This window comes from Ovis canadensis, chromosome 10 (genome assembly GCF_042477335.2).
Source record: "Ovis canadensis isolate MfBH-ARS-UI-01 breed Bighorn chromosome 10, ARS-UI_OviCan_v2, whole genome shotgun sequence".
Lineage (NCBI taxonomy): Eukaryota > Metazoa > Chordata > Mammalia > Artiodactyla > Bovidae > Ovis > Ovis canadensis.
In genome coordinates this window covers 99,577,523-99,605,204 of record NC_091254.1, presented here as the reverse complement: position 1 = coordinate 99,605,204, position 27,682 = coordinate 99,577,523, and the positions used below count along the sequence as shown (strand labels likewise).

General features: G+C 57.4%; 1 protein-coding gene across 2 annotated transcripts in view; it reads left to right on the top strand.

The window, feature by feature from the left end:
* TUBGCP3 (tubulin gamma complex component 3) overlaps positions 1-23,436 on the top strand; it is a 33,216-nt gene extending 9,780 nt beyond the window's left edge. For both annotated transcript variants that reach the window (XM_069602457.1, XM_069602458.1), the window contains 17 exons: positions 935-1,107; positions 1,816-1,934; positions 2,532-2,657; positions 3,550-3,618; positions 3,964-4,096; positions 4,579-4,745; positions 8,356-8,466; positions 8,782-8,890; positions 9,851-10,040; positions 11,144-11,279; positions 11,593-11,661; positions 13,517-13,652; positions 18,350-18,438; positions 18,586-18,717; positions 19,852-19,992; positions 21,755-21,871; positions 22,430-23,436. In XM_069602457.1, coding sequence (XP_069458558.1) covers positions 935-1,107; positions 1,816-1,934; positions 2,532-2,657; positions 3,550-3,618; positions 3,964-4,096; positions 4,579-4,745; positions 8,356-8,466; positions 8,782-8,890; positions 9,851-10,040; positions 11,144-11,279; positions 11,593-11,661; positions 13,517-13,652; positions 18,350-18,438; positions 18,586-18,717; positions 19,852-19,992; positions 21,755-21,871; positions 22,430-22,588 — 2,176 coding nt within the window. In that variant the 3' untranslated portion in view covers positions 22,589-23,436. The remainder of the gene's footprint in view (positions 1-934; positions 1,108-1,815; positions 1,935-2,531; positions 2,658-3,549; positions 3,619-3,963; positions 4,097-4,578; positions 4,746-8,355; positions 8,467-8,781; positions 8,891-9,850; positions 10,041-11,143; positions 11,280-11,592; positions 11,662-13,516; positions 13,653-18,349; positions 18,439-18,585; positions 18,718-19,851; positions 19,993-21,754; positions 21,872-22,429) is intronic.
* The last annotated feature ends 4,246 nt before the right edge of the window (positions 23,437-27,682 follow it).

Below are 27,682 nucleotides of genomic sequence, written 5' to 3'. Positions count from 1 at the left end.
GAGGTGTGCGGTGCCTTGGTTGGTGGGAACTGGGAGTGGGCTGGCGCAGCCGCCTTCAGACGGTGTTTCCCTCGTGGGCGTGGCCCGGCGACGCTCCTGTCACTGCGTCAGTCAGGTGAAAGTTTGTTGGAGTTACTGGAAGACAGAACGTGTGTCCAGACACGGGGATTACAGACAGAGCCTAGGACTTTATAAAGACAGCACCATGTACCCCCAAATCTAATCTCAGACTCCCATTCTGGCTGAAGGAGTCTGGCTGAAACACACTTTCTTATTTTCGCCTTTAATATAAGTAGTTGAAATAATTATTGTCATGCTATTGAAAAAGCGGTATAGAGAACTGTGAACTGAAGTGGTCGTTTAGACTTTCTCTTAAATTTGGAACTGTACTCAGAGCCATCGTTGGATCAGTGTCCCCCCTGCCGGGGGCGGGCTGGGGGAAGGGCTGTCTCCGGGTCCTTGTGGAACTCCCTGGTGGGCTGCCCGCGGGCGTCACTGAGCGCCGTCCTGACGGGGGTGGCCTCTCCCTGCGGTTGATGTTGCTGTGTGTGACGCTGGTTGCAGATCCCACTGTTTGCGTCAAGTGCTGTGAAGGCTGAGAGGTAGACAGGGCAGGGGGCGGTGTCATCGGTTTTTACTCAGCAAACGTGGATGGGTTTCCAGGGTAAAATCAGCAGTGAACCCTAGAGTGCTCTGAGCTGGAAGTGTATGTGGGTGTTTGCAGGCAGAGCCGGGTCGGCCTGTGACAGAGCCGGGAGGGCTGTGCAGGAGGCAGGAGCCCGGGGGCCGCAGTCGGGGAGGGACAGCCGTGCGGGTCTCGGGCTCACCTGGGCCAGTGGCTCAGTGTGGTGACTCAGGGAGCGTGTCTGCAGCGTCTCAGCGACCTCTGTGACTAGCCCGGCGTGCGGACCCAGCAGGCACCTCCTCTTTTCAGACAGTCTCACCCGGGCCCAGGGACGGGCGACTGTCTCCGGCAGCAGCTGGGCGCCCGTCTGGCATGGACGTTGACTGCAAGCCAGCCTTCCTTACAAACCACTACCTCCAAAGGCGTCCCCAGTGCGACTTCCCGCAGCGTGACTCGGCCACGGAGAGACGGGGATGCAGGCGGTGAGTGAGGACGGGCTCCGGGTTTTCCGGGGTTTGCAGCCGACAGTGTCCCGCGCGCCCCGTGGGGGTGCCTGTGTTGGCCTTGTCACCCAGCCCTGCCTGTGCTCACGACTGCCGGGCGTGGCCCTGGGTGTGCACCCTCCTCCTCCTCCCGGCCGGCCTGTTTCTGTTTATCTGGTGTTTGTGGAGGGTCGCCCCGTGCTGGGGCGATATTACCTGGCTGTGCTCGGACGGGGCCTCTCCCACTGGAACCTCGCCTCTCTGGGCCTTGCCTTCTTGTGATATTGGGTGACAGCCACGCTCTGAGCTGGCCTTTGTTCTACGGTTTGTGGGGCTCGTAAACCCTCTCCGGTGTGTTAATGCCTGTGGCCTGGTGGGGATGGAGCCCGGCTTACACGCTTGCTGCGTGGTCAGTCAGGTCTCTGACACCACATGAAGCGGTTACCCACCCCTCTGGGATTGGCTTGTGCTGCCCCTGGATCATGTGTTAAACTCCCGTGGATTGCTTTCTCTTTGAAAAAAGGGCTTTTGGAAGACAAACCACATGCTCTCTAGATGCTCTTCAGAAAATCCGTGTTTTTAAAAAATATAACTTCATATTCTTTTCTATCTTAAACTCAGTTAGCTTTTAAGTTTTGTTCTGGTTGCAAATACATCACCTGGAACGAGCTGTGTCGAGCAGTTCACCGTACGGAAACCGCGTTGCAGGTGCTGTGGAGGTCACCGAGGCGGCCCTCGTCAGAGACATCCTGTACGTCTTCCAGGGCATAGACGGCAGGAACATCAAAATGAGCAGCGCTGACAACTGTTACAAAGTGGAGGGGAAGGTACGGTGCCCTGACCCGCTGCAGCCCTCACGAGTCAGGGTGACTGTCCCCAGGGCCAGGCGGGAGCCGCTGGTCTGGGAGGTGCTGCTCGTTGACGCGGGTGGTCTGCAGGCGAGGTCCTGGCCCCCGTACCGGCTCGTCCTCCGTGCTCACCTCCTCCCTCCTGTGGTGCCCGTGCCAGGCTTACCTGCCGGACTGCTGTCCTGGCATCTGTGCTCCGACACAGGTCCCACGTGAGGCGCTCCTGCCCAGTTTTGCTTCCTCCGGAGCCTGCCTTTCTCACAGTCCATCTTGCTGACGATCTGTCCTTCTGCGTCTCTTGGCTGAGGCTCAGGCCGCTGGCCTCACAGACGGCCCTTGCCACGCCGGGCCCTCCTGGGGGTGGCGGCCCTCCCGCCTGACGCGTGTCTGCGCCAGGGCGCGGCCTGTGTCCCAGGCCTCACTGTCCTCATGTCAGGGTGGTGTGTTGGTGATCTTTAAGTTTCTTGTGTTGAAGCCTGAGAATCACAAACATAAAAGTGCAAGTGGTTGGAAAAAAAGTAATAAAATTCCAGCGTTAAAAGCAGTTTTTTAGCTGTGGACGTGTTTGCTTTTTAGGCAAACCTGAACAAGTCCTTGCGGGATACGGCTATGAGACTGGCCGAGCTGGGGTGGCTGCACAACAAGATCAGAAAGTACACGGACCAGAGGAGCCTGGACCGCTCGTTTGGGCTTGTCGGCCAGGTGTGTGCTTCGGTAGCGAGGCGCCTGGGGATTCGGGCGGCGCTCGCCTCAGGAAGCGCTTCGTCTCCTTAGAACCTCACGTGAAAGTCATCCTGAGGCGGGTCCTTTTTACATGAAGCAGGTTTGGTATGATGCACTTTGTCAGCCACGGTCCTCTCAAGAAAATAGAAAGCACAGTAAATATTGACACAGGTGATCGACCAGGAAACTTCTAATGTTTAACGAGTGTTTAGGAACGCTGACCTGTCTGAGTCACTTTACGTATTTTAATGACTTCCCTTTGACCTAAAATTCTCTCAGTTAAACTTTGTTTAATTGAAGGACAGTTGGTTTACAGTGTCGTGTGTGAAGTGTGTGTCAAAGTGACTCGGTTGTGTGTGCGTGTGTGTGCGTGTGCGTGTGTGCGTGTGCGTGTGTGCGTGCGTGTGTGTGCGCTAAGTTGCTTCTGTCGTGTCCGACTCAGCGTGACCCCACGGACTGCAGCCCGCCAGGCTCCTCTGTCCATGGGGTTTCGCAGGCAGGAGCACTGGAGTGGGGTGCCATTCCCCCCTTCAGGGGGTCTCCCTGACTTTGCTGTTCACCTGAAGCTGACGTGGCATTATACATCAACGGTACTTCCATGAACCAGAGTAAGAGGCATGTAGCTAAAAATACAGCATCAGTGTGTGGAGGGAGGAAACGCCCTGCAGGTTATGAGCACGGTGCTGCGTCTCCGCTGTGCTCCTGCAAAGCCCGTGCTGAGACGGCCCCTGACACCGTTGAGTCCGTGTGTTGAGGTGGTTCACCTGCACGAGATCCGTGGACAGAAGCAGGCGCGTCTGAGGGCCGTCCTTCGCAGCTGGGTGGCGCCTGTCCTGAGCGCAGCGACCACGACCTGCCTCTCTTTCCACAGAGCTTCTGCGCGGCCTTGCACCAGGAACTCAAGGAGTACTACCGGCTGCTCTCCGTCCTGCACTCCCAGGTAAGCCCTTGTTTTTATTTCATCACGATCTGAAATGTCACAGAATTCCACTCTCCAGAATCCCTACATTTCCTCCTACGTTAATTTTAAGGTGTGATGGTCCTGGTGGAAGGGTTGGGCCCCTGTAGAGCTGTGGTGTGTCCTGGAGTCAGCTTGCGGCTCGCTTTCAGGGTCCTGTCGGCCTGAGGCAGACCTCCTGTATCTTGAAGGAGCTGTCCTCTCCCAGAGGCCCTCTGTCTCGTTTACGTGAGGATCACCCCTTCCCCGGGACTTGACGTGGGTTAAGACGTGGGTTAGGGCTCCTGGGTGGCTGTACTCAGCCGTTCTTTTGTTCTCGTTTTTCAGCTGCAGCTGGAGGACGATCAGGGTGTGAATTTGGGCTTCGAGAGCAGCTTGACGCTCCGGCGCCTCCTGGTGTGGACGTATGACCCCAAGATAAGACTGAAGACCCTGGCGGCCCTGGTGGACCACTGCCAAGGTCATTCTGCGCGGTTTCAAGGCAGCTGTAGGGAGGGTCACTGAGGCCTGACTCTGTGTCTGCCCTGTATGCATGGCAGCCGGAAGGGTGCTACCAAAGACAGGTGGATAGACTTGGACTTCCAAGGGTAGAGCCCGTGGGCAAGGGTTTACGCTCGTGGCGCTCAGGACCTCCCTGAGATGAAGTAGGCGTGGGGGTGTGGTCCCTTGAGGCCTCTTGTGCTCCGGAGACCCGTCTGCCCTTACTCTGCGGCCTCTCCTCGGCCTCCCCCGCCCCCCCTTGGCCCCAGGTCTGGCTCAGCAGCCGTGTTGCTCGCCCCCGTGCGTGCGTCTGCCTGGGCCTCTCCCACCTCCAGCCTGGGGCTCGGCGCTCTGCGCAGCGCGCATGCTTTCCTGGCCGGGGGCCCCTGGCCTCTTCCTCCTCGCTTTGTCTCTGCGCCTCGGCCTCAGCGTTTGTGTTCACGGTGGCTTCTGTGTCCCCAGGAAGGAAGGGAGGCGAGCTGGCCTCGGCCGTCCACGCCTACACCAAGACAGGGGACCCATCCATGCGGTCCCTGGTGCAGCACATCCTCAGCCTGGTGTCACACCCCGTCCTGAGCTTTCTGTACCGCTGGATCTACGACGGTGAGCTGGAGGACGCGCACCACGAGGTGAGGCGGCCCGCGGCGTCTTCTCAGAGCAGCGGGGCGCCGGGCGCGCCCCGGGGTGAGGCGGCCTGTGGTATCTTAGAGCAGCAGGGCTCTGGGTGCACCCATGGGCTGGGCCTGCGGTGTCTCAAAGCAGCGAGGCGCAGGGCGCACCCTTGGGCCGGGCTTGCAGGCGTCTCTCTGGAGCAGTGAGGCACCAGGCGCACCCATGGGCCGGGTGTGCGGTGTTTTAGAGCAGCGGGGTGCCGGGCGCGCCCTGAGGTGAGGCAGACCTGCGGTGTTTCCTTGGAGCAGCAAGGTGCCAGGCACACCCACGGGCCAGGCTTGCAGGCATCTCCTTGGAGAGCAGGGTGCTGGGCGCACCCACGGGCCAGCCTGTCCTCCCAACACCGGGTCGAGCAGAGCTGTGTGCGATGGTGGGAGATGGGTCTCCCCGTAACTCAGGAGCCTGGGCCGGGTCCCTGCTCCTCAGCACGCTGGCGGCAGTGCTGGGGCTTGAGTGTCCTCGTCCTGCTCTGTCCTGGAGGCGCCCGTCGTGTGTTCTGATGCCGTCACGGTTACTGGTTAGCTGAGCCAGGCCATCTGTATGTGTGTTTGTATTCTACACGTTGAAACATGCTTAGTTCTGCTAGAAAGCAACGTATCTGTCTGAAAGTCACTGTTACTCACAGTCATCCCGTGAAACTGCAGGCTTCTGACCAGAAGTGGAGAGGGCCCGCCGCTCGGCCTTGACACTGCGTTATGTTAGTAAAGAAGGGGATCGAGTGGGAGTTGCAGCTTTTAACACACAGTAAGCGGTTAAGAAACGCGCGGATTCTAGGATAAACGTGGCCGTGGCCTTGGCAAAGCCCGGGGGTTGGCAGGTGGGCCTGGGCGGAGTGGCAGTGGGGGGTCCTGGCCCTTGTGGTGGGCTCTTGCGTTCCCCTCGGTTCTCGTGGGTGACACTGCACGTGAATAACGGAAGTAGACAGGACCGCACTGCCCCGTCCCTGGTGTGAGCGCACGCGGGGCCCCGTGCCTGTGCCCTGGGCGCCCCGTCCCTGGTGTGAGCGCACGCGGGGCCCTGTGCCTGTGCCCTGGGCGCCCCGTCCCTGGTGTGAACGCACGCGGGGCCCCGTGCCTGTGCCCTGGGCGCCCCGTCCCTGGTGTGAACGCACGCGGGGCCCCGTGCCTGTGCCCTGGGCGCCCCGTCCCTGGTGTGAGCGCACGCGGGGCCCCGTGCGTGTGCCCTGGGCGCCCCATCCCTGGTGTGAACGCACGCGGGGCCCCGTGCCTGTGCCCTGGGCGCCCCGTCCCTGGTGTGAACGCACGCGGGGCCCCGTGCCTGTGCCCTGGGCGCCCCGTCCCTGGTGTGAGCGCACACGGGGCCCTGTGCCTGTGCCCTGGGCGCCCCGTCCCTGGTGTGAACGCACGCGGGGCCCCGTGCCTGTGCCCTGGGCGCCCCGTCCCTGGTGTGAACGCACGCGGGGCCCTGTGCCTGTGCCCTGGGCGCCCCGTCCCTGGTGTGAACGCACGTGGGGCCCCGTGCGTGTGCCCTGGGCGCCCCATCCCTGGTGTGAGCCTCCGAGCGTGTGCCCTGGGCGCCCCGTCCCTGGTGTGAGCGCATACGGGCCCCGTGTGTGTGCTCTGGGGGCCCTGCAGCCCCCATGGCGTGGCTCCGGCGTGGACTCTACCCGGTGACTCTGTCTGAGCAGATCGTGCTCTTGTAGGTGTGCGTCTCCACCGCATTAATGAGGTGGCTGTGCTTTCATGGGCCTCCATGTGTGTCTAGCAGCTTCTCTGAAGTCAGTCCTGGAGGGGGGCTGGCTTGGCGGCGGAGGGGGCTGCACCTGCAGCTTTGAGTTTGTCTCCTGCGCTGGGGGACTGTCCCCCGCCCACCCTGCACCCCACTGGCTTAGCCCTCCCTTCTGTGCGCCTCACATGACTCACCCTGAGCAGGACTGTTTTCCATCTGACCCTGGCCCCGGGCTCATGGTGTGGGCCTCCCAGGCAGCTCTCCTGAACACCGTGTTTCCCTGCTGTTGGGACCCTTCCCTGTCCTGCTGCTGCAGAGTGAGGCCCAGCGTCCCACCTTGGCTGCCTCTGGGTGGGACTGACCTACACCCTAAGGTCGAGTTTTCACTCCTTTTCCCTGAAAGAAAAAACTCCAGGTGACCCCTGAGCTTTGCTACTTCTGCAGCACTGTTAAAACTGCCTCTGGGTCCTCTAGTTGGGCAAGACTAGAGCCCTGAAGGGATCTTCTGAAATAGGCGTTTCTCCAGAGGAGACGCACAGATGGTCCACAGGCACGTAAAGGGATGCTCAGCATCACTGATGGTTAGAGACACGCAAACCGAGGCCGCAGGGAGGCATTACGGCACGTCACGCCTGTCAGGTTGGCCGTCAGGAAACGGCCGATGTTGGCGAGCGTGCAGGAAAGGGGACTGCTGCTGGTGACGGGCACTGGCGCAGCCCCTGTGGAGACAGCACAGAGCTTTCTCAACAAACGCCGCCTCCTGGGCTTTCACCCAACGAACAGAAGCGCCCATTTGGAAAGAGGTGCTGGCTGGTGTTTGCAGCATCGTTACTGCCGGCTGCTGAAGCGTGGAAGCAGCTGAAGTGTCCCGTCAGCAGGGGTATGAGGAGAGAAGATGCGGTGTGTCCGCAGTGGAATACTACTCGGCCAGGGAGGAGTGGGGCTGTGCCATTTTCAGCAACGCGGATGGACTTGGAGGGACGTTATGCTGAGTGAAAGAAGACAGAAAGGCAAGCACTGTGTGAGTCAGCTCTTAGACGTGGGATCTGGAGATACGGCCGACTCATGAGCGTGACGGGAAGGGAGCTCACTTGGATGCAGAGTAAGATGGAGTTTACAGAATAAAAGCGCGAGCCTGTTAGGACCGTGACTGGAGAAGGAGAGCGTCCTCGGTGCAGAAGCAGAGGAGCTGGAAGCAGCGGTGACTCAGCTTCCTCCTTCGCGTCCCCCGTCGTTTCTGCCGTCAGCCATCAGGCTGGTCCCCGGGTTGGTGAGGCTGAGGAAGTGGACCGGGGAGCTTCCGAGCACGGTGGTTCTCAGGACAGAGCCGCCCCGAGAAGGTCACTCCGCGTGGGACTGCTGGGTGGGCTGGTGCTGGCCGTGCCCAGGTTGGGAGCTGGCCACGCCCGGCCTCTGAGCTGTGTGCCTCAGGCAAGGTGCCCGTGCTCCAGACCCAGGCCCCTGCAGGGCTGGGGCAGACACCCTGGTGGCGGATACGCAGTTGTTTGACACAGGAGGGCGGGAAAACTCTTGAGTCGGCTTGAGTTGAAAATGGAGCCGGGCTCAGAGGTCTGGGAAGAGTCCCTGTGGGTTAGCACTGCCCCCTCCCACCCTCCAGGTGGAGAGCGGATGCTGTGATTGAAGGACCACCTCGTGTCTTAGGGAAAAGCTTGTCTCAGCACCACCTTTTGTTACAAGAAATGGGGAATGAGCGACTGCGTTTAGAGAGAGCTGCCGAGATGCCCTTTGGCACACGTGCTCCTGTGAGCGCAGCTCTCCTGCCCCTGGAGGTCAGGGTTGCTGGCTTCCTGCCGTGCAGTTGGTGCACACTTTGCCGGAAGCATCACTTTGCCCGTCTTCCCGCCTCCTCACTTGCAGTTCTTCGTGGCGTCGGATCCGACCGTGAAGACGGACCGGCTGTGGCATGACAAATACACGCTGCGCACGTCCATGATCCCGTCCTTCATGACGATGGACCAGTGCCGGAAGGTGGGCTCCTGCGGCTCGGGCATCAGTGCGCACCTGCCTTCGCGGGGGACAAGGCCGGTCTGCGGTGAAACGCGCCTCGTGGCCTTGTAGGGTTTGCGTTCTTGAGGTGGAGTGTGTGTTAGTTGACTGCATCAATGTGTATTTGTATGTGTCTGTTAATAGTTTTTTCGGGTCCTGAAATTCCCCTGGCACTATCCCCAGTGTTCCTGCTGGTTCTGAGTCAGTGGAACCCTGTGGCTTGTGGCTGGCTGTAGAGCATGGGCGTGCGGCCGCCCCAGCTCCGGGTGACGGTGACTCCTGGGTGTCTCCCCTCAGGTCCTTCTGATCGGAAAGTCGATAAACTTCCTGCACCAGGTGTGCCTCGACCGGACGCCCCCCGCGAAGGTGGCCGCCGTGGCCAGGTCTGCGGAGCCCCTGCAGGACGGTACGCGGGCGACGCTGGCAGGGCACCTGCTGCTCCACGCGGGGGTCTCTCCTCGCCTGCGCACGCGTCGTCAGGGTTTTTCAGGAGAAATCCAGTGTTGAGATGTGGCTTTGGGTTACATGGGTGCAAACCCGCGTTAAGGAGCTGCTTGTGTGAATCAGCTCCGGGTGCTCCTCCTCCTCCATCTGAGGCTGGGGGCTCAGCCCCTCTGGGCCCTGTGTGCTGCCCCCATCTGCCCTGGATGCTGTCTGGCCTCCCTGGAGCCTGTGATGCCCTGATGTGGCTGCATGCTGGCGGCGCCTAGCCGTCATGCCTGTAACACGTGCCATCTCGGGCTTATCCTCAACACCATCACCCCTGACCCGCTCCATGCCCTCTGAACCACTGTTTCAGTGCGGCCTCGAGTTGGCTCCGTTGTGGAAGGGCTGTGACCTTTAAATCTGTGATGTGGTGAGCAGTCCCCTCTGGGCTTCTCCAGGTGGGAACACAGGTGTCTGCTCCATGTCCAGCGTTGGCAGTGTTGTGGGGTCCCAGCTGGGGATGCTGGTGGCTCCAGCGGTTCCTGTGGCCTGTCTTGGAGCCACGGGTGGGCATGGGCTGGCACGTGTGTGTGAGGAGCCACGGGGGGGGGCGTGGGCCGACGCGTGTGTGTGAGGAGCCACGGGGGGGGGCGTGGGCCGACGCGTGTGCGTGTGAGGAGCCACGGGGGGGGTGTGGGCCGACGCGTGTGCGTGTGAGGAGCCACGGGGGGGGGCGTGGGCTGACACGTGTGTGTGAGGAGCCACGGGTGGGCATGGGCTGGCACGTGTGTGTGAGGAGCCACGGGGGGGGGTTTGGGCCGACACGCGTGCGTGTGAGGAGCCACGGGGGGCGTGGGCCGACGCGCGTGCCGGGGAGCCTCTCGTTCCTCCCCCGTGAAACGCGATTATGTGTGTGTGCTCTCCCTTTTGTTCTTCACAGCTGCAGATTTATTCACAGATTTGGAAAATGCGTTTCAGGGGAAAATTGATGCAGCTTATTTTGAGACCAGCAAGTACCTCCTGGACGTCCTGAACAGGAAGTACAGCCTGCTGGACCACATGCAGGCCGTGCGCCGGTACCTGCTGCTCGGCCAGGGGGACTTCATCCGGCACCTGATGGACCTGCTCAAGTAAGGCGGCGCCGGGCGCTCCCATGCGTGTGCGGGGGTTCAGCAAGGCCAGGTGTCTGGCAGTTGTTTAAAGAGCGAGTGGCATTAGAGGAAGTTTGTTGAGTTCGCGTAGAGCCTTGGGAAGATAAAGCCTTGTCACGTCAGTCCGTCTAGCTCTGTTTGCCTTGTTTGCGGAGGCTCGTGTACCTGTGAATACAGGCCCCGACGGATGTGTAAGGGGTGTGTGCCCTGCTCTGTCGGCTTAGCTTTGGGTGAAAGTTGTCTGTAGGGCAAATGGGTGCAAACGTGAGTGTGTGGGGGGAGCAGGTGGGAGGAGCAGGTGGGAGGGGGTGGGCGGGGACACTGGCGTTTCTGAACCTTTAGGGCCACGTTACAGATCTCGTCCTCTGGGTGACTTACCTGTGTTTGCCTTCTGCTCGGTTTTAATAATTGGAGCATCTCATCCTTGGTATCAAACAAAAGCTTCATTTCTTCTCAAAAGTGCGTTTCCAGTTTCTAATTTAAAAGGAGGCGCCATCCCTGGCCAGCTTGCATCGGCACCTGAGCAATGCTGGCGTTGTTGGTCTCCTCAGCCTCTCCTGCCGACATCCTGCGCCCTGAAGGCTGCGGGGCAGTTTCTGTGCACCGCTGGGGAGGGTGGGCTCGGCCAGAGAGCTGTTAGCGTGGTGTGTGGGGCCGCAGCTGCCGCTCGTCCTCAGGGTCTGCTGGCAGTGCGGCTCTGGGTGTCCCACGCCCCGTTGCTCTGGTTTAGCCGAGGCCTGTCCTCCACGGGGATCTGCAGGCGGTGCCAGGGCTCACGCTGCCCCAGGGCCGGGCTGGAGTGAGGAGCTGTGCTTCCTAACACGTGACCTGGTTCAGTGTTTTAGGAATCAAAACTCTCAAGACCAGTTTTAAGCTGAATCGAAATTAATTTTTAAAGGAATGTCTCACTCCCCAGTGCCCGACGGAGTCTCACTCGCCGTTGATTCTGTGAAACTTCTGCTCCCGGGTTGTGTCGTTTCCGTCTGTGTTTTTATAATTTGAGCTCTGTGATTTTAAGTTTCTCCAGAGATTATTGTGAATTCAAGTAATGTCCTCTTTTACTTTTATACGAATCTGTGAAGACCAGAGCTTGCCCGTCCAGCTACGACTCTGTACCAGCACAACTTGACTGGAATTCTGGAGACCGCCGTCAGAGCCACCAACGCCCAGTTTGATAGCCCGGAGATCCTCAGGCGACTGGACGTGAGGCTGCTGGAGGTGCCGGCTCTGGGCCCCGCGCGGGGCTGTGGGCAGTGCCTCGTGGGGCTTGGGGCCCTGCTGTTGAGGCTGCTCTGGTCTGGGGGTGGTCTGGAGGGGAGGAGTGAGTCTGAGCCGGACGTGCCCTTCATCCCTGCACGTGATGCCCGGCACCGTGTGGACAGAGCTGCGCGTCTCTGCTCGCGCACGGCTGCCGCTCCACACGCTGAGCGGGTTTAGAAGCGGCTTCGTTCACTGCTCTCCGTGGGGTGTGGCCGCGTGAGGGCCGTGGCCGCGCGGGGCTGGAGGCCCTGCAGTGTGTGCTCTCCCGCAGGTCTCTCCGGGGGACACCGGCTGGGACGTGTTCAGCCTGGACTACCACGTGGACGGCCCCATCGCCACCGTAAGGCCCGCGGGCAGCTTCAGAGCTGCTGCGTCTCTGACAGCCTCTCTTGGAAGTGATCGCTTGGCACCAAGACATACCCGCTGAATGAGCACTCAAGCCAGGGGCGTGCGCGTGTGTGTGTGTGAGGCAGTCACTGAGTGCTAAAGTGCTTTAATAGTTCAACAGTTGTTAGAATGTCATTTATCCTGTCGTAGGGTCAGCAGGTACTTGATGGATGGATTATTCGTTTTGTTCCCTTATTCTTAGACTGGATCGATTAATTCAGGATCATTTGACACGAACTACGAAGTGTGCTTGGGGAGTCGTATGTCTGCTCCTTGGGTAACGTTTGGTGTTTATGACCCGTTCGGATGACTGAGGGCATTGCTGTCCTGTTGTGTGCAGCGCTTTCACTGCGTTTAAACAGTTTCGCTGTTGGCCTGGATGGGAGTGACCAGCAGGGCTCTCTCCTGCCTCTGTAGGTAGACACCCTCTTCACGCCCAGTCTGTCTTACTGAGACTCGGGAGGATGTCCTTGACCGAGGTCCCTCTGGCCTTGCTTGTCGCTTTCCCTCTGAAGTATTGAAGATGGACCCCCGTTTCTTCTCATTCTCGGGAGCTCCCGTGTTGAGGCGCCGCGTCCCCGGCTCTGCAGCGGCTCCCTCGTGGCCTCTGTGGGCGCCGTCCTGGCCAGCCTGCCTGTCCCCAGAGGCCCGGCCGGCCCGGCGGACTGTCGGCGCCAAGGCTGGGCTCCCCGCGGCTGCCGGCTCTGCTGTCCGTCTGCTCCGAGGTGGCAGCTGCCGGGGCAGGTTTTTACACACAGGTTCCCAGATCAAAGCTACCGTGTTTTCAATACATAGCTGCTCTCAAGCTTTATTTTTGGTCATATGCAAATTAGTTTTTTCCCCATTAACGTATATCTTAAACAGTTCTAGTAATTTTAGGGTACAAAACCGGATATTTTAACAAGTTGTTGGAAACTGTCATATCATCTACCATGTTAATATTGTATACTGATGTGTTTTTTTTGTAGTATAAATGATACCATAGCAAAGCCAGCTGCCTCGATTATTTCACAAAATGTGTCTGGAATAATAGCTGAACTGAACTTGGTCTGCATATATGGTTACTTAATTATTGTAGTATCGAGGTTGTGTGCTGTGGACTTTGCATAAACGATCGACTGTGCAGTGTTCTGTCTTCAGAATTTTAGATTTTTAAAAGCTCGGGTAGAGTTAGGAAAAGAAGTTAGCATCGTAGATTTATTTGAAAAGAAATTTGGGATAGATCCTACCTGTGACTAATAGGCATCAGTTTCCATGCCATCTCCAGTGGGTTGGTGGTCCGATGAGAGAGTCTGGGTTGGAAGGACGAGGGGTCTCGTCATTGGTTGGTGGAGGTCCGCCAGGGACTCGCAGGGAAGTGGCCGCTGTCCGTCTGGTCTTTGCCCTCCAGCCCTCAGGTGGGCGTTCGTCTTGGGTTGCTGCGTGCTCAGCCAGTGTCTGTCACACGGAACTTGTGGTCATCAGGCCAGGCCGTTGAGTATGCTCTGGCACACTAGTGGTCAGTGAGGCTGTTACACGAGGAGGCTTTTCTAAAATGGACTGTGTGCGTGCTTACCTACTGCTTAGAAGGTGTGAGAGCTGGTTCTGTGTGCTCTAGCTTCTTGTTTTGGGAGCACACAGGAGACGCAGCCCTGCCCGGGAGGGTGCACATGTCCTGGCTTCTTGTTTCGGGAGCATGCAGGAGACGCAGCCCTGCCTGGGAGGGTGCATGGCCCTGGCTTCTTGTTTTGGGAGCGCACAGGAGACGCAGCCCTGCCCGGGAGGACGTGCGTGTCCTGCACCCCATCAGCCTGCTTTGCTCTTTGCAGGTGTTCACTCGAGAGTGCATGAGCCACTACCTGCGCGTGTTCAACTTCCTGTGGCGGGCCAAGCGGATGGAGTACATCCTCACGGACATCCGGAAGGGCCACATGTGCAACGCCAAGCTCCTGAGAAACCTGCCAGGTAGCTGCCTGCCCACGGCATCCGCAACCTAACGCAGAGATCCCTAAAGAAATTGAAAAGTGTGCCGGTGGGTTTGTGTTTTGTGAAGAGGCTCGTTTGTGATATCGCTATCTTGACTTCAGTGCAAATCAGGAAAAACAAATTGAGTCGTTAGCTTTTTCTTAGGCCATGAAGTTTCTTATAGTGAAGAATCATGTAGTGTTCATACATGTTTAAAAAAATATTAAGGAAAGAAAGCCGTTCAGTAGATCACCAGCTCATTTAGAATTCACTTATTAGTGTTTTAATTAAAGTCTATCTGGAAATTGCTTTATATACTGATTTGGATCATTAACCAGAGCATGAAAAGATTTTATAATTTTTACAATTAAAAGCTGTAATAAAACTTCCATGTCAGATAGTTAAGTTTATTTTAATTTTATAAATATTGAATGACTTCAGTTGTAAATTTGAAGTCTTTGTATTGAAAGGGATTTGATCAGAACCTTCGAGAATGTATTTCCACCAATGATGTCACCAGAAGAGCAGGCAGTCGCACCCTTAGTCCTCTGGCGGTGGAAGCAGCTTCCGTGAAGGGGCCACGTGGGCTCTGCCTGTTCACCAGGCGGAGGCCCCCGAGTTCAGGCTCCGTGAAGGGCCCACATGGCTCTGCCTGTTCACCAGGCGGAGGCCCCCGAGTTCAGGTCGGGGCAGCCCCGAGGCTGGGGCTGGCAGGCACCAAGCCTGCCTGATCGTGCGGAGTCGAGGGCTTGCTGGGCGCCCTCGCTCCTCGCATCCCCGGGACCCAGCCGGGGGCCCGTGGTGCCCTTGTGGTCCTGGCCCAGCTTTCTCTGGGCTCATGTCCCAGAAGGTGGGTAGTGGGGCCCCTGAAGTAGCTGGGGCGGAGGCCAGAGGGGACGTGTTCCGTTAGATCCTGCCGTGGTTGTGGACGGTAAATGCCTTCAGCGTCCCCTTCTAGTGGCCGTGCACTGCCTCACCTGTGGGACCTTCGGGAGGAGCACCCCTGCATGTTACTGGCCCGTCCCACCTTCCCTCTGCCCTGCCCTCCTCCCTGTGGGCCCAGGGTTCCCACCCTCCCCGTTGCCTGATGTGGGTCCGTTCAGTGTGGTGGATGGACTCTGTCATTATTTCAGTTTTCTAAATAAGCAGCTGTGGTGTTTATAGACGTGGGGAGATCTGAGCTCTGTAGCAGCTGAGCGTGTTAGCTGGTTGTGCATTTTCTCATGGGGGTATCAGCAGTGTCTGTGTGAACTGGCTTCTCTCTTACTTTGCCTAATCATCAGTGAGTTTACTCCTTGGAGATAACTACACGCTTATTTGATCAGTTTTCTGTGTAATTTTAACGTAATTCTATTATGTTGTGTTCAGTTTCAGCTTCTTTCGCTGAACCTTTTCGCTTGTCATTAAAACTTCCTGTAAAACACTTGGTAGCATGATATTGCCTCATGTGGACGTATTTTATCTTTTCTCTTTGGTTAGTAGTTTTTTAAACTATTCTCCACTAGTATAAATAATGCCGTGTTGTATAAATACGTATTTACGTGCCTCTGAATGTTTCTTCAGCATAGGTGAATTGGAAGTGGAATTGCTGGGGTAACAGGTACGACTCTTGCTCTTACTTTATACTTACTGCCGTTTATATCTGTTAGTCTTTCCACTTTAGCTCCTTGGTGCATACTGTCAGATCGCTTTCTAGGAAAGCTGTACCAGTCCGTTCACATCCCCGTAAACACAGCTCTCACTGGCCGAAAGCTGTCTGTGCTGCTGGTTGGGGTTTTTTTGGGAGGGGGTGCTAACACTGGACATTAAATTGTTCAGACTGTCCGTTTGATAGGTGAGCATTGAGGTTCATTTATTTACTTTTATTGTTTGTTATTCTAAGTTTTTTTTGGCTGTGCCCCAGAGCATACGAGATCTTGGTTCTGACCAGGAATGGAGCCTGTGCCCCCTGCCGTGGGCGTGCAGAGCCCTACCACTGAGGGCGTTCCCGTCGCATCTCCCTTCCAGGGAGGGCCCTGGAAGCTCACTTCCTTCTCTTTAAGCTTTAAAATCGCCTTTGCCTGCAGAGCCTCTTCATGTGTCATTGGTGTTTCCTTTCCCAGCAAGTTGCCCTTTTTGCCCTTGATTCTGTTGGGGTACAGGGTTCTTACTTGTAACCTAACTTACAGGACAGTGTTTTCCTTGTTAACGGCCAGGCAGCTTGATGAGCAGAGATCCATTGGGTGGTTTGTCTTGTTAACACAGGAGGTTTAGAAACGTCCTTCCCACTGTAAACCTGAGGCAGAAATATGGGAAGACTCACAAAATGCTCCTGTAAACGGCGTGTGAGCCCTTCACACCTGAGCCTGCCTGGCCACGTGCACAGTGTCAGTGGTGACCGTCCTAGGTGTCCTTTCAGGAATGTTTGTCAAGGTCAGCTGTGTGGAATAGATAGTTAGGCCTGAAAATGATTTGCTTAGGAAAAGAGTTTTTGATAATGGTCTGCCTACATGATTAAATCCATTTATATATATTTAACTGGACAAAAGACAACGTTGATCTGAAATGGTTTAAAGAGGTTTTTTTCCTTTGAAAAGAAATGGTAATTCTTTCATTAGATTTAGTGAATCTCAAAACTGTTGCTGTTAGTGGCAACTGGGTTTATGTTTCAGATAAGCTGGAGCCAGGTGAGACGGACGTGCAGTCCAGGGTCACTGGTGATGAGCTTCCTGTGTTCTCTCGAACAGCTTTTGTGTCAGGGGAGCCCCTTTTTGGTCCTTGTTGGAAATAAACCTGAGCAGGGAGGAGTGGTTGGCTCCCCGTCACCTCGGGACTGTTTTCCTTTCCTGGCGATGAATATGGCAGCGGTCCCTCTCACGCTTGGAGTGGCCCAGGCTTGCGGGACGGTGCCTCTAAGGCCGGTGGGCCTTCTTTGCTGTGAGCGTCCCTTGTGTCTCGTTTCTGTCCCTGTGGATGAGTAGGTCGTCCTCATCTGTTTGCCAGCTTCTAAGCCAGGCGGTTAGCGCTCTGCCCAGCTGCTGGGCAGCGCCGCGCAGCGGGGCTGTGGCCTCGGCTGGTTCCTGGTCTCCTGCCTCAGTGCCGCACCCGGGCGCCGGGCCGGCCATCAGGAAGGGGTCTGTGCAGCGCTCCGGGGCCCCAGTGGGCGGTGGATGTCAGATGGGTCTGCTGGAGGCCTGGCCCTGATCGGAGGCCCCGGATCCGGGGGAGACCTGAGGCCTCACCAGTGTCCTCTGACTCCAGAGCCTCGAGAGACGAGCCGCGAGGGTTGTGGGTGAGGTTACTTTCAAACAGTGCTGCGTCCACTGCAGCTCCAAGCGGGAGGAGGCGATTCTGAGTTCGTGAAGACCTGGTTTTAGGGTATTTTTGTATTTTCAACAACTCTCAAGGCTGTTTCCGGTGCTTTCTCCAGTTGGCAGAAGCGTCCGGTGCAGATGCCCAGAGGCCAGCCGAGGCGGGAGGGGTCAAGCCCTTGAGAGCTGGTGTGTCTGAAGCCAGCCCTGAAGTTCTTCCTGCAGCCGTGAGGGGGCAGTAGAGAATCACTCACGGTCTGACGCCTGGGTCAGCGGAGGGGAGGTGGCCCCTCCTGGTGTCCGTGCAGCTCTCTGCTGCCCACGCGCTCCAGCGGGAGGGGTGCTTGCTTGCGTCCTTACTGGACCTCAGGGTGAAGGTTGCTTTGCTCTTGGGACTTTTAGAATTATGTGCGTATTTGTGGATCAGTTGTGAAAACAGAAGTACTTATGTTTTAACTGCTTTAAACGTATTCCCACGGCACTGGGTAAAGAGACTCAGGGCTGCTTCAGGTGTGAGTTGTATTTCTCGGAGTGAAGGGCCAGCTGACAGCTTGTGAGTCCAGCGGCCTCGCGCCTCAGCTTCTCCCCGGCCAGGAGTTGCTGTGGCCCGCAGAGCCCCTGCGTGTGGCCTCGGCTCGAGGGGAGTGTTAGACGCACAGCGTGCAGTTGTCTTCACCCTGCTCGTGGGTCTCGCGGGGTCGCTCCTCTCTGAGGAGGGGTGCAGACGGTTCCTCCCGGAGCCGCAGCTGCAGCGAGCGGGCTGTCTGGGCAGCTCAGCACAGGCCGGGAGCAGCCCCAGTGGTGTGCCAGGGCACGTCTCCTTGTCGGTGTCCCTCCCGTGCCAGTCCCTGATGGGGCCTTGGGGACAGTGGTATCTCGTAATGGTCCAGCGGAGTCCCTGAATAAGTGAAAACTCCAAGCAGACAGTGGCTGCTCCCTGGTGACCCTCCAGCCTTTCGCTGGTTTTGTAAAGAATAAGAGTGGAGTCTGGACTCTGCCCATCCCCTCCAAGTTCACGTTCCTCCCGGGTGACAAGGTCATATTCCTTAAGGGGATGTCATTTTTGTCTCCAAATAGCTAGGGAATAGTGAAAGTCTCACACACTGTAGGCAGACCGAGTTAACTGTAAAGAAATCATAAAGTTGATCTTATTCAAGATACTGCGTTACTATAAAATGACTTTTTCTTTAATTTTGAAACTCGGTTACGCTCTGTGCTTTGCGTTTCTCGTCAGACCCTCGTGTTCCGTGGGAGTATTGCTCGGTTGGGCGGCCCTGTCTGTCTGTGCTCGGAGGCTGGCTCGGGAAGGCTGCCGGCCGTGGGGCCGAGCGGCAGAGCTGGCGCTGCAGGAAGACCGCCCTGCCCCGAGGCCTGCCCGGAGTCTGACCGCCGCCCGCTCTCTTGCAGAGTTCTCCGGGGTGCTGCATCACTGCCACGTCCTGGCCTCCGAGATGGTCCACTTCATCCACCAGATGCAGTATTACATCACCTTTGAGGTGGGTCCCGCCCCCGCGGCCCCGCCCCCTGCGCGGTGTCCCTGGGCCAGGCTGGGCCGCGCCACCTGCTCCCTCGGGCCTGGGTGTCGGTTCCAGCTGCCCAAGCGCTCCTGGGACGACTCCCCTGGGCCTGGGTGTCGGTTCCAGGTGCTCGAGTGCTCCTGGGACGAGCTGTGGAACCAGGTGCAGCAGGCGCAGGACCTAGACCACATCATCGCTGCACACGAGGCCTTCCTGGGCACCGTCATCTCCCGCTGCCTGCTGGACGCTGACTCCAGGGTAAGGTGGCCGGACGGGCCCGTCACGGCGCTGGTGGATGTGTCTGCTGGGGCAGTGGGGCTGAGGCAGGAGCGGGTGTGAGGCAGGGAGAGAGTGCTGTGACCGCCCGCCTTCTGGGCAGGGGAGCTGTCCTGATGGATGGGGACCTCTGACAGCCACACAGCCCCAGGCAGCTCGGGAATGAGTGTTCAGGGCTTGCCCCTCCAACCGGGGGCGCAGGTGGAAGCCTGACTTCGGGCCCTGGCTGGAGTCAGGACAGGCCGTCTGTCAGGATAACCCCTTGTTGCTGACTGTCCCTCCTGCAGGCCCTGCTCTGAACGTTGTGTCTTATGTGTGCTGAGGCTTCTGGGAGCTTTGATTTTATTCAAAAATCTGGGGAAATAAGCAACACTTTGCTTTCACTTGAGACTTGAGATAAATGTGAAGTAGGAAGTAGAATTTCAAGTGCATCTTTGAAGTTTAACTATGTGACTTCAGTGGCACGTCAGGCTTACTGAGGGCCGCTCCCCACTAAACCTGTGCTCACCTCGGGGGCCCTTTTGGGGAGCATGATGTTTGCAGGGCCTTTCCTTCCACCTGAGTTTTGAGTCTGCTGGTTAGCTGTCTGTGACTCTGGGCAAAGATACTTTGAATTAAGCAGGCGTACTGTCACACTTGTTCAAAACCGCCCTTCCATTCCTGGTGCGAAGGCTGGTACACCGTCTTCTAAAAATCCTTGCAGAATCTGTACATTTTTTAAAGAATTTTCTCTCATATCCTGTGGGTCTGGTTTTGGCATGTGTCACCAAAAAAAATAAAATGATGCTTTCCCGTCTCTTTCTGGCCCTCAGAGTGGCTGCACTGCAGACTCGGCCCCGGGCTCCAGGGGTTGGGTGGCACGTGGGGGCTCTCGAGGTCGTGGCGGGGCCAGGAGGTGGGGTAGCCGGGGCTGGCTCTGGCCGCTCCCGTCACTGTGGAGGCTCGGGGACTGATGTGGGGGAGTGGGAACAGCTAAGAGCCCCTGAGAGTCAGAGTCGGTGTCTGGGTTCACAGTGGCTTTTTGCTAACGGTCAGTGTATTGTTTGAAAGGCGTAGTGATTGCTACGCACGTTGAGGGCTCTGTTCATAAGAGAAAAGGCTGTTCTCTCTCTCCAGGCCCTTCTCAACCAGCTGAGAGCTGTCTTCGACCAGATCATTGAGCTTCAGAGCACGCAGGATGCCATCTGCAGGGCCGCCCTGGAGGAACTGCAGAGACGCCTGCAGTTTGAGGACAAGAAGCAGCAGCGGGAAGCTGAGGTGTGGTTTGGGGACGGCTGGCGTGTTGGTTCAGGTGGTGAGCAGTTGCCGTGGAAACCGCAAGCCCGCAGGGGCTCTGCTGCGGCTGCCTTGTGCCCCACTGGGCCCTGAGTGAGCTGGGTGGCCACCGTCACCCAGCTTAAAAACGAATGCAGGCCAAGTGCACGGGAAGCTCGGGTCTCCGGCCAGTGTCCCTCAGGGAGTGTCCGGACGCCCGTCTGCGTCGGCGTCTCCGCTGGGCGAGCCTGACTGCACGCACTCGTCTGGAGCGGGTAGACGCGGGTGCGCACGCAGGAGCTGGACTTCTGCCCTGTGGCTGTGTTCAGCGACCTCCCTGAAGTCTTTCATTTAAACCTTGAAGTGCAAATGCTGAATAAGTTTGGGTCTTGGTGGGGTTCCTTGTATTGGGCATAATCTGTACAGGCTTTGGCGTTTTCAAGGTGCTTGTTCTCGGGGTGGTGACAGATGGCTCTTCAGCCGCCACAGTTCGGTTCTGTGTTGAGTGTTTCCTTGTCTGTGTCAGTGGGGGTGTAACTTGGAAGAATCCAGCGTGTCCGGCACGTTGTCTTCCGTGTATGTGGAGACAGGTGTTTCAGGGCCGTCCCCTCACGGTTCTGACGCACCGGGTCATGGACGTGTGGCTGGGAAATCACCCTGCTGCTGCACCACGGGGAAGAGGTCAAGACGCCTGCTCTGAAGCCGAGGTGTGCATAGGTGTATACAGGTGTGTGTGTGTTGGGGGGGAGTGGTCAGAGAGCAAAGAGCAGGGTGGGCTCCTGCTGGCACGAGACACACAGAAGGCTCCTGTATGTGTCCCGAACATGTGTTCACCCCATTTGCGTTGCCCGGAGCAGGGTTTGTGGGTGAGACACCAGAGCTGGCGACACCCGCAGGGCCTCCTGGGCAGGGCAGCCTGGAGGCTCTCGCCCGTCTCCGGCTTCCTGCCTTTGCTGACTTGCCCTGCCGGAACCCCGTTTCCTGATTCACAAAGTGGGAGTGAGGATAAATACACACACTCCCCGGGGCGCCCGTTCTCACATGCTCATCCGTGTCAGCTGCTGGGCAGGCAGGCGGTGTTGGGGAAGCCAGCCGTGCTGACTCCAGACCGCCCCGCCCTGGAGAGCCTGCCCTTTCCCGGGAGCCGGGAGCCGGGAACCTGCGCTCTGGGCCAGGCCCCTCTGCAGACGGCACCCACTGTGCACGCCAGCGCCTTGCGGAGCAGACCTGCATAGTGAGGCGGGTTGTCCGGTGTGTTGTGTCCAGACGGCAGGAGCCGGCAGAGCTGAAACTGTGCCTGAGGAGTGATTGACATTCAGGAGGCCGTGACCCAAGAAGCCGCCGTCAGACCTGAGGCCTGCACGTGGGGCCCTGTGCGGGGGCCCGGAGAGCTGTTTTCTGCTCTCTCCCAGCTTCCTGCAGCACCCGTGGATGTGGTCAGGTGTCTCGGACACATACAGGATCCTTCTGTGTGTCTCGTGTTTGGAAGTCTTGTTTTCCAGCAGGAACCCACCCCTCTCTTTGCTCTCTGACCCCCACCCCCCGACGCACATACCTGGGCACACGTGTGCATGCCACGGTCTTGGAGCGGGCGTCCCGGACTCTCCCCCATGGTGTAGCAGCAGGGCGATTTCCCGGCTGCGTGTCCTTGACCACGCGCGTCAGAACCGCGAGGAGACAGCCCTGAAACAGCTCCCCCACCCACGTCTACCCCAGCCCGCGTGTGTCTTCGTTCGGAGTCTGACCTCTGGTTCTCCTGACTCAGGGCCAGTGGGGCGTGACGGCAGCAGAGGAGGAGCAAGAGAGCCAGAGGGTCCGGGAGTTCCGGGAGTCCATCCCGAAGATGTGCTCCCAGCTGCGCATTCTGACCCATTTTTACCAGGTGCGTGTCCAGACCTCGTGCCGTCCCCCGCAAGGAACACAGGCTGTTGAGGGGCGGACAGGTCTCCCTCAGTCAGTGCAGCCTCGTCTCTGCGGCTCAGACGGGTCGGAACTCCCAGACGCGTTCCCCGAGTGGAGGAGGATCTGTGGTGTGAGCGGGGGGCCCCTCTAGCGACTCGGCCCTGGCCCTGGGCCCTGAGGCCATGGTTCCCAGCGCGCGTCTGCTCCTTAAGCTCTTGAGTGTCTCCTGGCGGGGCTTCCCGACTCTCCGTGCTTTCTAGGCACGTGGAAGGTGAGCAGGCTTTCCTGCTCGGAATTCAGACAGGTGCCCTCTCCGTGCTTGCTTTGCTGCTTCACCGACTCCTGTAGAGCTTAAGGGCCAGACGGGAAGTCTGTTGGCTAGTCCTTTCCCGTGAAGCTGCTGTTGTGAATTCCATCGACGGTGTGACCCCTGGTCCCGGGACCCTGCCAGGGTGGGAGCCGCTGGAAACCCCCACGGGGCTGCACGGCGGGAGCTCCGACGGCGCCTGAGCGAGCGCATCCCCCTCTGCCTCCGCAGGGTGTAGTGCAGCAGTTCCTGGTGCTGCTGACGACCAGCCCCGACGAGAGCCTGCGCTTCCTGAGCTTCAGGCTGGACTTCAACGAGCACTACCGGGCGCGGGAGCCGCGGCTGCGTGTGTCCCTGGGCGCCCGGGGCCGGCGCAGCTCCCACACCTGAGGCCCAGCGCGGGGGGCCGCCATGGGAACGTTCCCGGGGCCTCCGGGACGGCCGGCTCGGCCAGAGGCAGGGCGTGCTTCTAGACGGCGGAGCTGACCGTGTTTGTGACGTCACCAAGTTAAACAGGCTGGCTTGCACTATCCGAGTTTATTTTTTAAAGTCTTCATATGTAAAGATACCATACTTAGAGGCTTCTTAAGCCCTCCACAATATAATTTATATTCGTCACTTTTTAAAAGATCACACTTTCTTTTAGAGAAAATTAAGGCGATGGATATTCATCAGTTAAGATGGTAATGTCATTGCTATTTTTTTAACATCCTCTTTAGAGGCAATTCTTGTTAATATAACCAAATTAAATTGGAAGTTTAATGTCCCTACTAAGGAAACAGAGAGAGCATTTTATTTTGGTTTTTAGTGTAAAATACTAACCTCTCTAAGGGCCTTTCTATCAGCGTGTTCACAGGTTTATCCTTTTTTTCTCTTCTTTCAAAGTTTACATTTTTGTATCTCATTTACTCTCAGACACCTTGGGAAATAGTGTAGAAAAGGGCAGAGTCCTGATGCCTCAATTCTCTGGACATCAGCTGAAGCACCGTGTAAATGTGGATGCCTGAAAAGCTAACGAAGTACTTTATTTTCAGGATTCTGATAAGCATTGGAAAGAAATTGTCTTGAATAATGAAGATTCCCTTTTCCTTGCCTATTTTTTCATTGTAAATATTTATATACTGTGCCCAGATGTTGGGGGGACATTTTTTGTAAAAATGTCATATCAAGTCACATAAATCCGCCTTTATTATGTTGCGTAAGTGAAAACTTAGACAATTAAAAGCAATTATCTTTCAGACGTGTTGGCGCTTTCTCGATTCGTCTGAGGACAGTTCAGTCTCTGGGCTCCAGGGCCGGGGGTCCGCAGGGTCTGTGCTTCAGCGCGGGAATCACGGTCTGTGAAGCCAGGAAACAAGCCATGTGCGCCCCTCGGGCTTGGGTGAGTGAGGGCCCCTGCGCCGGGCGGGGTGAGGGGAGATTGGTGCTCCGGCACCCACACTGGCTCCTCGGGGCGCAGGGTCCCGCAGGACAGGGGGCACCAGGGGCCCCGGCTGCCCAGAGGCAGACCCAGGGTGAGGGGCAGAGCTCCCTAGGATGCACCCTTACTCTTGGTTTAGAAACCCGTGTGGCAGAGCTGGGGAGCAGGCTCTCTAGCGCGCAGCTCCCTGGAGGGGCCACTGTGCACTGCTGGACGGACTGCCCAGAGCCCGAGGGGCTTGGAGCCTGCCTCTGCTCTGTCCTGAGCGTCTCCCAGAGATGAGTCCTTGGCAGAGAGCACGCTCGCGTGCCGCTCTGCGTCTAGAGAGCTGTCAAGCAGTCAGGCCGACCTGTGGGCTGAGGAGGAGCTTCCCGGGGCCGGGGCCGGGGCCGCGGGGCGGGGCCAAGTGGAGACTCTCACCCCTCAGGACAGGCTGTGGGTCTGGGCCCCGAGGGTCAGGCAGCCTGTCACTCGGCAGGGTCTCACCCGGAAGAGTTGGCGTTGACTGGGGGCTCCACCTGGGGCGGGGGAGGGGAGAGCCCACGTGAGTGAGCTGTCTGGAGGCAGGCGCCCCGTGGCCCCGGGAGGTCACTGCTTCCACCAGAAAGTGATCACTGCCCTCAGCTTCCAGGTCGTCACGCGGGACAGCCTGCATGGGGCCAGTGCGCAGTCCTTGGCCAGGGGCCCTGCGCTTGGTGGACAGGGGCCCCCGGCCCTCGCCACCACCCAGGGGGGCCAGTTGCTGAGGCCGAAGCCCCAAGGCTGGGCTCCTGCTGGATGACTGGCTGCTCGTCCTGGGGGGCGAGTGCCCTGTCCCCCGGGCCTGGTCCCCAGCAGACTCCATTGTGGGCGACTCCCTGTCTCTGGGGAGGATGTGTCCTCCAGACTGGACTTGGACAGGAGGGCACAGCCCATGGAAAACCCCACTTGCAGGGAAGAGAGTCTTGGGTTGAATAGCGACGGTCACACAGACTGGGTCACAGGGCACCAGGTCCGCATGAGGGCGAGAGGGGCGGAAACCACGGCTGCCACGGGCGGGGGGGGGGTCGCCCTGGGGGCGTCTCCACTGCTGTGTGTTCTGGGGGACCCAGGGGCAGCAGGTGCTGTGCCGGGGTCACCTGGCGCTGGGCCCCGGGGTCAGAGCCCCCGCCTGCTTGGAGTGGGCACCGCGGGGGGCGCACCGCTGCAGCCTCCTCATGCCCCGCCCCGCCCTGTGGACCCAGGGAGCAGGGCCGTGAGCACACAGGGATCTCTGCCTCCAGAGAATTGAGTCAGACGGTGCGAGTGATCATGGATATTGTTCCGAGGCCGCGTTTCCAGGTGTCTCTTCAGGAAGAGAAATGCGCTTCTCTGCCTTTCTCCCGGTTTAAGGTTTTAATAAAAATGCAAGGAGGGAAAGTCGCATAGCAACTTGCCTGGAGCCCAGCTTCGTGCTGCTGATGGCAGCTTCCACCTGGTGTCCTCCCAGGGGTTCACCAGCTCCACCACTAACCACCCCTGCCCCCACCCGAGGGTCCCCAGAGGGCGCGACAGCCTGCGTCTGCCTCATGGGGATGCCGGCCAGCCGCCTCTGTCAGGCCTCCCCTCCCTACCAGAGTGCAGACCAGCCTCGCGGGGGACCCGCCCTACTCCAGGCATCCCCTGCGGCCGTCGAGGCTTCCGTATTACCCGGGTATCTGGAGACGCCCCTGTGGGCACAGGGCTGGTCCCACGGGTGGTTCGTTACCCCACGGGGGCCGGGCCTGGCCCCTGCCGGTTCCTGTCTGGACAGCTGCACCCCTGCGACCCAGGCCTTCTGGACCTGGTCTGACAGGTGTGGGCAGCCGGTGCCTACCTCTCGCTCTCCTCTGGCGCTGAGTCTCGCTTGGGGTGAAACTTGGACAAGAGTTTCCGTGGAGGCCCTGGCCTCCCGGGCACACCGAGCTGCCGGTGGTGGCCCCGAGGCCCTCGAGTCCCCATCCCGCCCTCCTGGCCGCCACGCAGACCTCGCTTCCCTCTGGTTCAGGGTTTCTGTGGTGGGGACAATGTCTGCATGTTGACCCACAGGCTGGAGCAGCAGAGAGAGTGATCAGATTAGTAAATGACGAGCTGTTCCATTCCAGCTGGTCCTGCCTTCTTCCCCGGGTCGCCCTCCCTTAGAGGTTCTTCTTGTCCTCTCTTTAGCTCGACAAAGACAGTGCAGGCGGCCCTGGTAGTTGTGTAGCAGAGGTCTCTGCAGACACGTTGGCTTAGCTGCGGGGAGGTTGACTTTCAGCTGCACACAGCGTCTTTTCAGCGGAATGGGAGCCAATGGAAAGATGTCCATGGAGGGTTCGCAGACAGGAGCACAGCACAGTACCCTGGCCGGCCGTGGTGGGGGCAGCGGGGGTCAGATGGAGGTGCTGCTGCCCAGATCCTCCCGCACCCCTGGCCGTGTTCCTCCGTGTTCTCACGCTCGTTTCGTAAAACCTGCACGGAGCCCCACTTTGCGTTTCCCCAGCCTGGCAAACGTGGCAACGCAACAGCATTGTGTGTGTGTGTGTGTGTGTGTGTGTGTGTGAATGTGTGAATGTGTGTGTGGAGTGTGCGTGTGTGTGTGTATGTGTGTTTATGTGAATGTGAGTGTGTGTGTATGTGTGTGTGTGTTTATGTGAATGTGAGTGTGTATGTATGTTTGTGTGTTTATGTGAATGTGAGTGTGTGTGTGTATGTGTGTGTGTGTATGTGTGTTTATGTGAATGTGAGTGTGTGTATGTGTGTGTGTTTATGTGAATGTGTGTGCGTGTATGTATGTTTATGTGAATGTGAGTGTGTGCGTGTGTGTGTATGTGTGTTTATGTGCATGTGAGTGTGTGTGTGAATGTGTGTGTAGTGTGTGTGTGTATGTGTGTTTATGTGAATGTGAGTGTGTGTGTGCGTGTGTGTATGTGTGTGTTTATGTGAATGTGAGTGTGTGTGTGTATGTGTGTATGTTTGTGTGTGTTTATGTGAATGTGTGTGTAGTATGTGTGTATGTTTATGTGTGTTTATGTGAATGTGAGTGTGTATGTATGTGTGTGTGTGTATGTGAATGTGTGTGTATATGTGTGTATGAGTGTGTTTATGTGAATGTGAGTGTGTGCGTGTATGTATGTGTGTTTATGTGAATGTGTGTGCGTGTGTGTGTATGTGTGTATGTGAATGTGAGTGTGTGTGTGTGAATGTGTGTGTGTAGTGTGTATGTGTGTTTATGTGAGTGTGTGTGTGCGTGTGTGTATGTGTGTGTGTTTATGTGAATGTGAGTGTGTGTGTATGTGTGTATGTTTATGTGTGTTTATGTGAATGTGTGTGTGTGAGTGTGTGTATGTATGTGTGTGTGTTTATGTGAATGTGTGTGTGTGTGTGTGAATGTGTGTGTGTAGTGTGTGTGTGTATGTGTTTATGTGAATGTGAGTGTGTGTGTATGTGTGTATGTTTATGTGTGTTTATGTGAGTGTGTGTGTGTGTATGTATGTGTATGTGTTTATGTGAATGTGTGTGTGCGTGTGTGTGTGTTTATGTGAATGTGAGTGTGTGAATGTGTGTGTGTAGTGTGTGTGTGTATGTGTGTTTATGTGAATGTGAGTGTGTGTGTATGTGTGTATGTGTATGTGTGTTTATGTGAATGTGAGTGTGTGTGTATGTGTGTATGTTTGTGTGTTTATGTGAATGTGAGTGTGTGTGTGTATGTATGTGTATGTGTTTATGTGAATGTGAGTGTGTGTGTGTGTATGTGTTTATGTGAATGTGAGTGTGTGTGTGTGAATGTGTGTGTGTAGTGTGTGTGTATGTGTGTTTATGTGAATGAGTGTGTGAATGTGTGTGTGTAGTGTGTGTGTGTATGTGTGTTTATGTGAATGTGAGTGTGTGTGTATGTGTGTGTGAGTGTGAATGTGTGTGTGTATGTGTGTATGAGTGTGTTTATGTGAATGTGAGTGTGTGCGTGTATGTATGTTTGTGTGTTTATGTGAGTGTGTGCGTGTGTGTATGTGTTTGTGTGAATGTGTGTGTGTAGTGTGTGTGTGTATGTGTGTTTATGTGAATGTGAGTGTGTGTGTGCGTGTGTG